The sequence below is a fragment of the Petaurus breviceps genome, unplaced genomic scaffold (genome assembly GCF_028583685.1).
Source record: "Petaurus breviceps papuanus isolate PSGF00001 unplaced genomic scaffold, PetGlider_PUasm1.0 90895, whole genome shotgun sequence".
NCBI lineage: Eukaryota > Metazoa > Chordata > Mammalia > Diprotodontia > Petauridae > Petaurus > Petaurus breviceps.
In genome coordinates, this window is record NW_027187372.1 from 30525055 (window position 1) to 30537261 (window position 12207).

At 47.6% G+C, this 12207-nt stretch overlaps 1 protein-coding gene across 1 annotated transcript; it reads right to left on the reverse strand.

Annotated features, from left to right (window-relative positions):
• Positions 1–6358: 6358 nt before the first annotated feature.
• LRRN2 (leucine rich repeat neuronal 2) lies at positions 6359–11856 on the reverse strand. Its single transcript, XM_069074658.1, has one exon. The coding sequence runs from the start codon at positions 11587–11589 to the stop codon at positions 9448–9450; it is 2142 nt and encodes a 713-aa protein (XP_068930759.1). The 5' UTR covers positions 11590–11856; the 3' UTR covers positions 6359–9447.
• Between the last annotated feature and the right edge of the window lie 351 nt (positions 11857–12207).

A 12207-nucleotide genomic window follows, 5' to 3' on the forward strand; every position in this document is an offset into this window, starting at 1 on the left:
AGCTCTATAGTACACAATTGGAACTCAATAAATGTTTTCTGATTATGATTCCATTCAACCAAAAGCATTTATTTTGTTTTGTTTTTGCTTTTTGGAGGGCAATTGGGGTTAAGTGACTTGCCCAAGGTCACATGGCTAGGTTTGTGTGTGTGTGTGTGTGTGTGTGTGTGTGTGTGTGTGTGTGTGTGTGTGTTAAGTGTCTGAGGTAGGATTTGAACTCAGGTCCTCCTGACTCCAGGGCCAGTGCTCTATTCACTGCACCACCTAGCCACCCCACAAAAACCATTTATTAAAGCACCTACTATGTCCCAGGCACTAGAAAAACAAAGAAAAATGGAACCATTCCTGGCCTTAAGGAACTTAGGTTCTATTGATTAATGATATAATGTATTTGGGGAATATTGATGGATAGATGGCTATTAGAGATGGAATATCTCTTTCTGTAGTTGTGACCCTGTGTCTACACAAATTTTGGCAAACCCTGAAAACTTCCATTAAAGTCCTATACCAATGTCTCTGACCTCATCACACGGATCTGATTTTAGGTTTTCTGAAGTAATTTCAGTATGACTTATGCTCTGATAAGATCTACAAAGATAGAAAAATTTTGAATATGCCTCAAGGACAGATGATGGGTCTGTTACCTAAGGATCAACCTAGTGAAAGGTTATCTGGAGCTATCTCTGGATGTGCACAAAACTATTCTTTCTACTTCTGGCTGACCACAGGCATATGATTCAGCATTGAGGAGGCTTGGCACTTTGACATGACAAGGTAGTCACCTTATTGTCCAATGAGTGGGAAGAGCTGATGACTCAGTGAATATTTAAAAGGAAGTGACCTCAGCCCTCCATGCTCTCTTCTCTTCTGACTTCATAACATGTCAGTATTATTTCATATACTTTTCTACAAGGGCAGGGAAGGATGGCTTGCCCTACTCCTTCATTTCAGCCACCATGTGTCTGTGAATACATGGCATCGACAGCAAATATCCTCCTTAAGCAAGTCTGAGTCTGGATGATAAGCTGCCTTTTTTGTAATTGTTGCTTCCTGATCTTAGGTAAACAAGTATCTGTCTCAAGATGCATTTATCTAGCCTTGGGAATGACCTTGTAAGCTCAAGATATCTGGAGGTCCTTAATCCTTGTCACTGAAGCTTTCTGGGGGCAAAGGGAGGAGACCCAAGAAACTACACAGTGCCCTTGGAGGAGACAACCACCAACAAGAAGATTGGTCCGAGACTGACCCATTTTACTAGATGACAGAGACCAGGAGTTGTTTGGACAGTGAAGAGCCATGGTGAAATGTGAAGTACCTAATCAGCAAGTCCACAAACTACTTTATATTTTAATAAGGTTTTGATGAGAACCAGCTAATTAGAAGTTGTTATTGAATCCTATTTTAAGTCATTCTGTCAGTATTTGCCTTTAATCTTTTATACCTCTTAGCATTTCTTTTGTGTGTGGGAAATAAATATCTGTCCCATACCCAATTCATAAAGCAAACTGAATACCTCTCTACTCCCCACTTTGGGGAGAACCTAGACATGAGCGGCAAAGCAAGAACTTTAAAATTTGTCCTGGGGAGATGGGGTGGGAGTTTAATGAGTCAAATAGAATGATAAGAAGGAGCTGTTCTCATTAGAGTTCACACTCCCCCAAGACTGAACTCAGTTGGACTGAATGCGTGGGTCTAAAGCAGAGGAGTCCATTAATGGAGAAGGAAGTGACTGCAGTGCTTAAGCCAAGGTCCTTATTGCTAAATACATATGAAAAAGTTAATAACCTGGTTAATTAACAGCTGATTGTTTTTTACTCCAAGAAACTCATAAAAACATTCTACTAAGATGTGAAGGGGATGCCATTTTCCCTAGTAGGGGAAATAATGGAACTTTGTCATATTACAGATTTGAAAAAAAAAATGGTATCGAAGGAAGTCCTGACTTAGGAACCAAAGTAATGAGTTACCATTTTTCTACCTCATAGTCTTGTCGATGGCTACTTGAATTTGGTTAAGTCTAGATTTGGGGCAGAAAGAAGGGAGGAAAAGGAAGTCTTGGAATGGGTGGATCATAGAAGGCCCTAGGAATGAACCCCAGGTCTGTATGTCCTGCCCTTTTATACATCTGATGGTGTTATCCACAGCCAGAGGTCCCTGGGAAGCTCAGGCCAAAGACTTTCTTTGTCTTCTTTTTGGATCAGAGGAGAATTCCATCTTGGGCCCCAGTTGCTCATGCCCTAAGGGGAATAAAGGGTGGCACACCACAGGATTGATCCTAAAACAGTTTTATTAGGTACTTAAAATAGATTCTGGCAGATGGTGCTTGGGAACTGAAGACCATGAAGCAAGGATGAAAATGTCATTCACTATGCTGTGTACATGGCAAAGGGGGAGGAAAACATCATTCTTGGAAGATGCACATTCCCTGTGGTAGGACCAACAATCCACTGAAAACCAAGGATGGGGCAGGCAAAGGATCTCCAAAAGAAGTGGAGTGATAAACTCCCAGAGATCATGAGAAAACATGTCCTCCTCTCTTTTTGTCCCTCATAGCAACTAGCACAATGCTGGGCACACAGTTGGTACTGGATGTCAGCTTGTTGAGTGGACTGTGATGTGGTCAATGAGGGGTGCTGAGAGCTGCAAGGGAATTAGTGGGAGTGGGAATTTGAAGAAACTAATGAAATAATATTTTTATGGGCATTAATATTGCAGATGAAAACTGAGATTGTTTCATTTTTCCCATCCTAACCCTAGCTTTGGAAAAATTCTCTGCTTAGATCTATCTCCAAAAGCTCATCATGGAATGGAAAGGACCCCCAGGTTTTCAGAAGTAATGCTAGCAAACTCCAAGATGTCCCATCAAGGTCTGAGGCTTGGGCTAGCTAAGTTCAGCGAGACTCATTATTAGAAGACTGACCAAGAGTTAATCAACATTTTGGCCGTGGTTACTCATGAAAATTGGTTACTAAGACATGGAGGGGTTGCCATCTGCATTGGTAGAAGAATTTTTTATAATGATTTTCTGAAAAGAGGCAGCTTGGCATAATGGAAAACATTCTGGTTTTGAAATCAGAGGACCTAGCGTGGCTTTGTTACTTATTATGTGTGTCTTTCTTTGTGTGACTTAACCTCTCTAAGCCTATTTTCTCATCTGTAAAATGAAGGGAGTTGGACATCATAGATCTCATGGACTACTGGAAATCTCTATCTATTGAACCTAGAGGCAAAGATAGTGGCCCTTCATTTATCAATTCACTAATCCAGAATGTTTAGGGCTTCAGATAGATGTTGCCCTCTAGAGGGATCCTTGGTAGCTCCTGTCACCACAGATCAATCAGAACTACAATTATCCCTTCCACATCACAGGAGTTAGGGATACAGCACCTTCTTGATCTGGAAAATCCATGTAAAATTTTTTGGTCTTTACTTTATACCATAGGAGGTTTGAATTTTTTCTTTTTCTTTCATGGGGTGTTACATTGATATCATGCAATCCTATACATATATTTTACACATTTCTGAGTTTCTAAACTTTTTCTGTGTTTCTGCTAGTCTTTGTGTGTTATCTGTGGCTTCCGCAAAACTCCCTCCACTTCCCATTTAATTTTTTATACTGACCCATGACATATCTAAACCACAATGGGGAAAGTCATGATGTGGAAGGGATAACTGTAGTCATGACCTCTGTGTACTGTGACTGGAGCCAGACTACTGGGATGTCCTCCTTTTCCTTAATGGGCTTTAATTTTAAATTCCCTCCTAATGATTCAGGGGCAAGGTCTTGAGGCTGGTAAGGGTTTCCTAAAACAGTGGCTCAAACTAGAAGGTGCTCAAAAATATTGTTTGAACATAAAAGGGAAGTGGTCCAAGCCTTACAGCTCCCTTTCAGCTTCTCCCAAGACCTTCAGGCAGGGAGCAGTGCCTGGTAGCCTCAGGAGGGTTCTGCTGTGGCTTCTTGGAAGGAGATGAAGGAAGCAGCCATGATTATAGTGGAAAGGACTGGGAACAAGGAATGATGATTTTAGCCATAGCTCTGCCACTAACTAGCAAGTCAATTCCCATTTCTGGGCCTCAGTTTTCCTATCTGTAAAATGATACTGTTTGGGTTAGCTGTCCTCCAAGGCCCCTTCCTGTGAAGTGATCAAGGAGGCAAAACAGGGTAGCTCAGAAACCATCCCCTCAGATGCTTCAGAGGACTGCACAAGAAATTATCTCCAAAGAAAACAGGATTTGGATTCTGAAAGAACCTGGGCTAAGAGGAACAGGAGATACATACTTCAAGGGCATCTTTAGAAGTAAAAAGGCCTTTCCCCCGGCAGTCAGTCTTCTTGTACCTCTCCATCTCCCTCCAGCCCTTCTCGCCTGCTCTCTATAGAAGGATCTCCCTCTGTCCCTAGTATCAGCTTCTTCATTCCCATCTGCCATACAAGGGTCACCCTCTGTCCTCTTCCTTCCTGAGTATGCCATAGGCTAGCCTGTACCCTGACTTTTCCTATTGCTACAAGTTATGCTTCATCTCCCAGCTTTGAGAAGCATCTCCCTTCTCAGCCTTCATCCCCCAGCAATCCCCTATGGCAGAAAAGTTACTTTAGGGGGTGAGGCAGTCTGATGCCACGATCATCCTATGTTCATATGGACTTTGAGGTTTGTTTGTTTTTCCTTGTTCACCACAGACGCCACTGGAGAAAGCAGGGCCAAGATCTAGACTCTAGTCTAGGCTTTACTACTAGTAGGGTGACTCTGGCCAAATGCCCCAGCCTCTCTGAGACTCAATTGCTTCATCTATTAAACAACAACACTTGCCCATAAGCAGCAGGTTAGACCAGATGAGAGGAGGTTTTATGCCTAACTGGACCACCTCATTTTACAAATACAGAGATTAAGGGCCAGAGGGAAAAAAGGGACTCACAGAGAATGTTAGCTGAGGCAGGATTCAAACCCAGGTCCTCTGCCTCTAAATGAAGTGCAGAGCTAGTGGTGACCCCTGTGCTCTGTGACTGGAAACAGTCTACTGGGATGCCTTTCCTTTTCCTTAATGGACTTTAATCCCAAATTCTCTCCCAGTGACTCAGGGGCAAGGTCTGGGTACCGGTGAGCACATAGTAGGCACTCTATAAATGCTGACTCACCTTCCCTTCCCTTTCTTTTCCTTCTGCCTGTGTTGGTACTTATCCATTTCCTCACTCTTGAGGTCCCTTCTTGCTCCACGCTCTATGATGGTATTAAATGTTGACACCCCGTTTTGGGTCTTTCTCCCTAGGTTCAAGTTGTCTACTTCCTCCTCACAGGTGTGGTTAACATCAGTCTATGGCTGTGTTCCCTGGGTTGATGTTTCAAATTTCAGATTATGATAAACCAGATGATACGTCTCAAAACTGTGTGCTGGGAAGTGAGAGGGAGGTGAAGTTTCGGCTCTTAGAAAACCATCTGCTCTGAAGGGTAATAGTTCCAATACACTGAAGACCAGGGAAGTTGGTGAGGGACTTCTGAGAACCGAAGTGAGAAACTCCCTACAGGTTAGAGGCTCCTTCCCTCTACAGCTTTAATGTTGTCTTCAGTACTGCACACAGGTACTGAGCTGGACAGAATGTGGCAAAGACCATTAAAATGTCAGAAGACCTGAGCTTGAGTTCAGTTGTGTGATTTTGGCCAAGTCACTTAGCTTCAGTTTCCTAATCTATAAAATGGGGCTAATATTGGTATTACCCACTTCACAGTATTTCTATGAGTTGTTACCACACAGATATTGGCATTGATGTGGTGAGGGGCTCAAGTGGGACTGAAAAGCTATAATGTGGCTAGAGGGGGGAGGGGGATGGGAAGGAGATGATGGAGATGGTGGAGAGATCTTTATCTAAGCAGTACCCTTTCCCGTCCCCCTTCAACCCCCAATCACAGTGAAGGGCTTCATCTGAATAGTTCTGTTCTTCCTTATACCTCTAGCCTGGATCTGGACTGAGACTGGGCATTTTCCTTTCTTCTTATTGGTTGGGAGTCCCTCTCTCTTTGGTTCTTGAGGACAGAGTGGCTGATAAGTATGGTGGTAGTGGGTTGATCCCAGAAGAACTCCAATTAGTGGCTACTCCCCTAATGAGGAGGCAGCAGCCATTCCAGAAAAAATGCCTCTTCCAGAGCCCAAGCCTTGATATCAAATTAGATTTCTAATGGTAGGCAGAGAGAAGATGGAGGGATACTTCCAGTTCATAATGGGACTGAGAACCCTGGTCAGGCAGCTAGAAAGCAGGTAGGGACAAGCTGATGAAATGCAAAGAGGCCTTCCTCAGCACTTCCTCTCCAGGACCCTGGATATCCCACCCCTACTCCCATAAAAAAAAGGAGTATCCCAGCCCAAACTTTCCTTGCTGAGTACCTTGGGAAAGGTAGCTTGTGGAAAAGGTCACTCCATCAATCATTTAGAGAAAGAAGCAGACTATGAACAATGGGGAAAACCAATCTGCCTTTCACCCTTTCTTTCCCAAATGGATGTGGCAGCTTGGTTTATGTTCTGAGTTCTCATCTTTCAGTCTATGAAAGATAAATAGGATTTCTAGTCATCCTTATACTGACCCCAGCTCCCTTCTCCAAGGCAGCTGTTTACCCATGTGAAATGGTTGAGAGAATGGTTAAATCATTTATAACTCTGTTTTTTGGAAGGTGGGGTGGATGAGTAATTTTCAGAATGTTTATTTGTTAACCATATTTTTCCCTTTTCTCACCCCCAAGTAGCAGGATGGAGGAAAACAAGCCAGGATCCTTAGAGACTAGAATACCTAGAACTCCATCTCCTAGGGTGAGATTCCCAGGTCCTTTTCTTCAGCTACTTGTCATCTTCTTAGATCCTCTTATCTGTATGTAGGTTTAAAGCCTGAGGGAGGGGAGAATGGAGAGAAAACAGCAATGGAAGAAGCCAATGCTTAGTTTTGGGGGACCCTGAACTTCATGACTTTGTTCTAATGCTTTCTTACCTGGTTCAACCACTGAGCAGGCTGGCCTTGCGAATCTTAGGTTTTCTCATTTGTACCTGATTGGCTTCTTTATCAATCCTAGACTGGATAAGAAATCTTGGGGGTGTTGGGACTGGGTGGGTGGGTTTTACGGACCTCCTAGCTTCTTTCAAGGCACCGAGGACCCTTTTTCCCAGAGGGATGGCTTATTGATTCTCTATAGCATTTAGTAACCATGAGATAATCGCTTTGTTGGGAGGGAAAAGGGGGTGATGGAGTCTCTGGTTCTACCTCCCCAAGTTGTGGAAAATCTCTTTGTTCCTCCTTCCCATTAAAACTGATTCAATTTTCTCCCCAGCCCTGAATGGTCGCAAGGCTAGATGCCTTTCCCTTTCATGGAAAGTTCTCATATAAAAAAAAAATTTTAAAAGAAAGGTTGATGTCCTAAGGAAGCAGAATGGTCAGTGATCTGTGCTTTTGTGCAAGGGTGCAGGGACAGCCCCACAAGTTCAGAGGGGGAACCTCAAACATGTTCCCTCTGTCAATGCCTGCCTGTCTGCAATCCTTTTCCTCATCATTGATGATCCCTATTCTGTCTTACTGCAAGTAACAGAGAGCATGAGAAGGGAAGGGAGAAGGGAATTCCTCCAGAGGACGATCGAGAGCAGTCTGAAACTCAATGTGTGTGTCTAGGGTTAAGACAGGAGGAAAGGAACAGTAGGGGGCCCAGGCCCCCTGTACAGTAACCTATTTTTCCTCCTGGGTTGCCCAATGGACTGGAAGGCCTGTTTATGAGAAATTTTCCCACGGAGTACTGGAAACCATGGATATCTGGAGAGATTCAATTTCAGTATTTTTTCCTCTTAGGCTCAAGAATACCAGGGCCTTCCTTACCCCACCTGGGGAGAGAAGCAATATTCATGACCACCTCCTGCCCTGACATGGTCTTTTCACTGGGGTCCACAGCAGCCCCCTTCCCCTGCTTTATTGGCACTGCTATTATAACAGTGGGTTATCAACAAATGTTCCTGTTCACATTTGGTCCTAAGAAATCAATCAGATAAATAAAAATACCAAAAAGCAAGTTGGGCTCATTACAAACAATACAAGAAACTAAACGAAAAGATAATTGCAGCAATTTCCTCATCCCACATCCTTCCCCTTGCCCAACCTCCCATCCCACCAGCTATCCCTGCCCCTCCCAGAGTCAAACTACTGACTGTTTTATGGTTTGCCAGTCTCTTCTAGGCTCTCAGGTTGGCTTAATTAGAAACAGACTGGGAAATGCTTCCCATGCAGTAGTATGTTGCATTTGCAATGTTAATTGCTTATCAGAGAAGAAGGGGTGACAATGTTTAATGATGGAAATTTCCTCTGTCTCCCTCTCTCTTACCCCAGCTCTCAGCTTTGTTTTCTCTCCCCCTCTCTTCTTGGATCAGGCTTTCCCTCTTTCTGTACTGTACCTCAGGAGCTAAAAGCACCTTACATTTCCAGGGATCTAGCAGGGTTTACTGGCAGGTGAGCAGAGGTGTTTAGAGTATCAAATTTGGGAAACTGAAATGAAAAACCAGTCCTTCTATCTCCATTCCTTCCTCCCTGTCTCATCTCATCCTTCTCTGTCCTGGTTTTGAAGAGGTGATTTCTGAACAGGGAATTATCTCGATATACAACTGCAATACAAAGGATTTTCTCTCCCTTTTCTTTCTCCTATCTCTTCCTTTTTTCCTTCTTCCTCCCTCTCATTCCTTTTTTCTCCCTCCCACTCCTTCCTTCCTTCCTTCTTTCCTTCCTTCCTTCCTTTCTTCCTTCCTTCCTTCTCTCTCCCCTCCCTTCTTCCTCCCCCTTTCCAAGTCAGGAGAAGAGAGTAATTTGGAGAAATGGGAGAAAGTGTCATGTTTCTCCATAAAGGTATAAAGTTGATGGCAGTCAGCTCCAGAGTGACCTAGTCCCACGGGCATCTGAGTGATAAGGGTCCCCCACAGTACACTGGGTAGCTCCTTCCTCTCCATGTCCCCCAGATGCAAGGTATTCCCTTCCCCTTCAGAGAGAGCTCCTTGGGGGCAGAAGGAGATACTAGCCCTAGCTAGGGCTAGGAGGGGTAAGAGCAGGCAAGTGAAACTGTACACAGAGGAGAAAAGAAAGGCTAGGCTTGCTGGGGGCATGGGGGTAGGGCCAAGGACCTGGGATCCAAATAGAGTCTAAAGGGCTCCCAGATAAATGGGGTAACAGGCTGAGATGGGGTTGGGGAGGTTAATAGCCAGAGCACTTCCTGCTCCTGGGAAGTGTCCTCATGAAGGCAGCAGGGAGGTCCCCCAGAGGACCGGTGGCAGTGTTTTGAGGGGCAGGAGACTGAAGGGGTCCAGGCCATCCATGTCCAGCTGCCATGCCATAAGGGAGTGGGTCTGTATCACCTTTACAGTGGGATGTCTGGTCCAGCCCTCTTCCCTTTTGGTAAAAAATAGTCTTAGTTATTCCCCTACCCCCAAGAATAAGATGAACTTCAGGAATCATGGAGCATTACTGGTGCAACCATCTCCCCTTCTGCAAGTTTTGTGGACTTCCTCCCTGGATTCCAGTGCTTGACAAAGGGGGGTGATACCACTCGGACAGAAGGGGTGCTCCGGCCCCAAGGAGCCCAGGATGGAAGGAGAGGTTTTTCACCCACCCGCCCACTTGGTTTAGTAGGGCAAAGGCCACAGTGAATGGCCAGCCCAGCAGCTAGCAGTAGGGCGGTGAGCCCCAAGGCGGCCAGAACCCCTACATGGCTCCCCAGGGTCCCATGGTGAGGGCTGGCTTCCTTAGTCCTAGCCCAGATGCAGGCCACCTGGGTGTGGGCGTCAGCGAAGGCCAGCTGCAGGCAGGCCCAGTACTCAGTGGCTTGGAGGAGGCGGGTGATATTGTAGCTGTGGGTACCCCCAGGCAGGCGGGCAAGGGCGGTGGTTCCTGGTCCTCGGAGGGAGGAAGAGCTGGACCAGGTAAGGTTGGTGGAGATGGTGTTGGGCAGGGGCTCCCAGCACAGCAGGATATGATATGGGTAGACTTCTTGAACCCTCAGCTCCAGGTCCCGCTCCTGGTTACTGCCTCTGGGGAGGGAGCTGCCGACAGCCAGGCTGACCGATTTGGTGTCAGCTCCCACCAGGTTCTGGGCCACACAGGTATAGAGCCCAGCCTCCCCTTCAGTAACCTCTCGGATTTCCAGCGTTCCCTCTGGGTACACCCGATACCTTCCACCTGTCCCGGCGGCAGTCAGCCGCACCCCAGCTGGGGTCACCCAGTATATTTCAGGCTCTGGCTCAGCCAGGGCCCGGCAGTGGAGGGCCAGATTCCCCCCACTGGTAACCTGAAGGCTCGGGGGAAAGCTCCGGGGAGAGATGAGGGGCAGGCAATGGTTGGTCATCTCCCGGAAGGGCACGTCCCGGACGGGGCAGTGCTGGAGATCGGGCGGCTCGGCACACAACGTGGACTGCGGTTCGATGAAGCGGACATGGGTGTCCGTGGTGTTGGCCCAACGGATGACACAGTCGCAGCGGATGGGGTTGCCGTGGAGCCCGATTTCCTGCAGATTGGGCAGGGACTCCACTGTCTGCTGGTGCAAGGCACTAAGGGCATTGTTGTTGAGCATGAGGGTTTCCATCTGGGGCAGGTGGCGGAAGGCGCGGGGGTGGACAAAGGAGAGTCGGGGGTTGTTGGTGATGTCCAGCTTGGTGAGCTCAGGGAGGTTGACCAGGGCGAATTTGTCTATGGAGACCAGCTCCTCCATGTTGTTCAGCCCGAGCTCTTTGAGGTGCAACATGTTGGTGAAGTCACCTGGCCCCACCCTCTGCAGTGGATTCTTATTCAGGTCCAGGAACTTGAGGCCAGGCACGTGCTCCAGGGCCCTTTTGGGCACCCGGGCCAGCTTGTTGTCATAGAAGGAAAGGCTCTCCAGGCTTCGCAGGCCCTCCAGGGCGTAGTCGGAGATCTCCCGCAGGTTCATGCCCGCCAGCACCAGGCTGCGCAGGTTGGCCAGCGGCCGAAAATTCATATCCAAGATGGCGTCCACCTTGTTGCCCCCTATCATGAGGACCTCTAGACTGGGAAGTACCTGGAACCATCGACTATCCACAGCCTGCAGCAGGTTGGAGTTGAGGTGGAGTCGCAAGAGGTTGCCCAGCCCTGTGAAGGCCCCCGGGGAGATTCTGCGAAGCTGGTTGTGGTTCAGATAGAGCTCTTGAAGGTTTGCTAGCCCCATGAAGCTGTTGTCCTCTAACTGCGTCAGCTGGTTCTCCTCCAGGTGAAGGCTCAGTAGCTGGGGCAGCGCCCGAAGGCCAAAGTCCCGGGCATCGGAGAAGCTGTTTTGGGACAGGTCAAGCTCAGTCAGGTTGGCCAGGTAGTCAAGCTCACTCTGCTCCATCCTCGCGATGTTGTTACTCTGCAGGAGGAGGGTCTGGGTGCCGCTGGGCAGTCCCGGGGGCACGGACGACAAGAACAGGTCGTTGCAATCCACTGTGGTAGCCTCCCGGTACACTGAGCGGGGAGTGTACCAGGGCCGGATCTGGCAGGTGCATTGTGGTGGGCATGGCACCCTCCAGGGCACCACAGGCACAGCAGCAGCAGCCCCCGCTACCCAGGCCAGTAACAGGTAAACCAGAAGAAGCCACATGTTGGGACTTCGGGGAGGAAGCTTGACGGCTTCGGCGCTGACGCTCTTCCTCTTCTGCTTTCTGCAGGTCACTAATGGCTTGATCAGTGGCCCATTGGTGGGGGGCCAGGGGACCTTCCTCTGGGGGAGATCATGCTATTCGGGGATAGGCAGCGTGGGTGGGACAGGTGTCACGTCCTTCACCGGGGGAAGTTATTGTTCCTGGTCCTGCTCTGACCTAGGTCCAGTTCACTCATCACTGCCCCCTGTCAAGGGGCCACCTGTGGCCGTCCCTGAAAGAGAAGAACAGCATTATTAGAAGGAAGGTATGGAAGCAGGAGTTATTTTCTTCAGTCATTCTCATTCTTCCCCACTGGCCCAGGGGCTTTAGCGGGGCTGGGAGCTGGGAATCCTCGGTTCTGATCCCCAGCCCAGGGCACTACCCTGGGTTCCTCTCAGGGTGGTGATTCTAGGGCTTCCGGCAGGAGGAAAGTGGGAGGCTGAGCCTGGAATTCTGTGAACTTCTCTGAGAGAAGTGATGAGGGGAAGAAGATGGGCTGTTGTTACTATTGCCGCTGTCATGATAATGACCTCCACATTCCTAGAAAGCAGGCAAATGAAGACAAGCAGTTTCTCCTT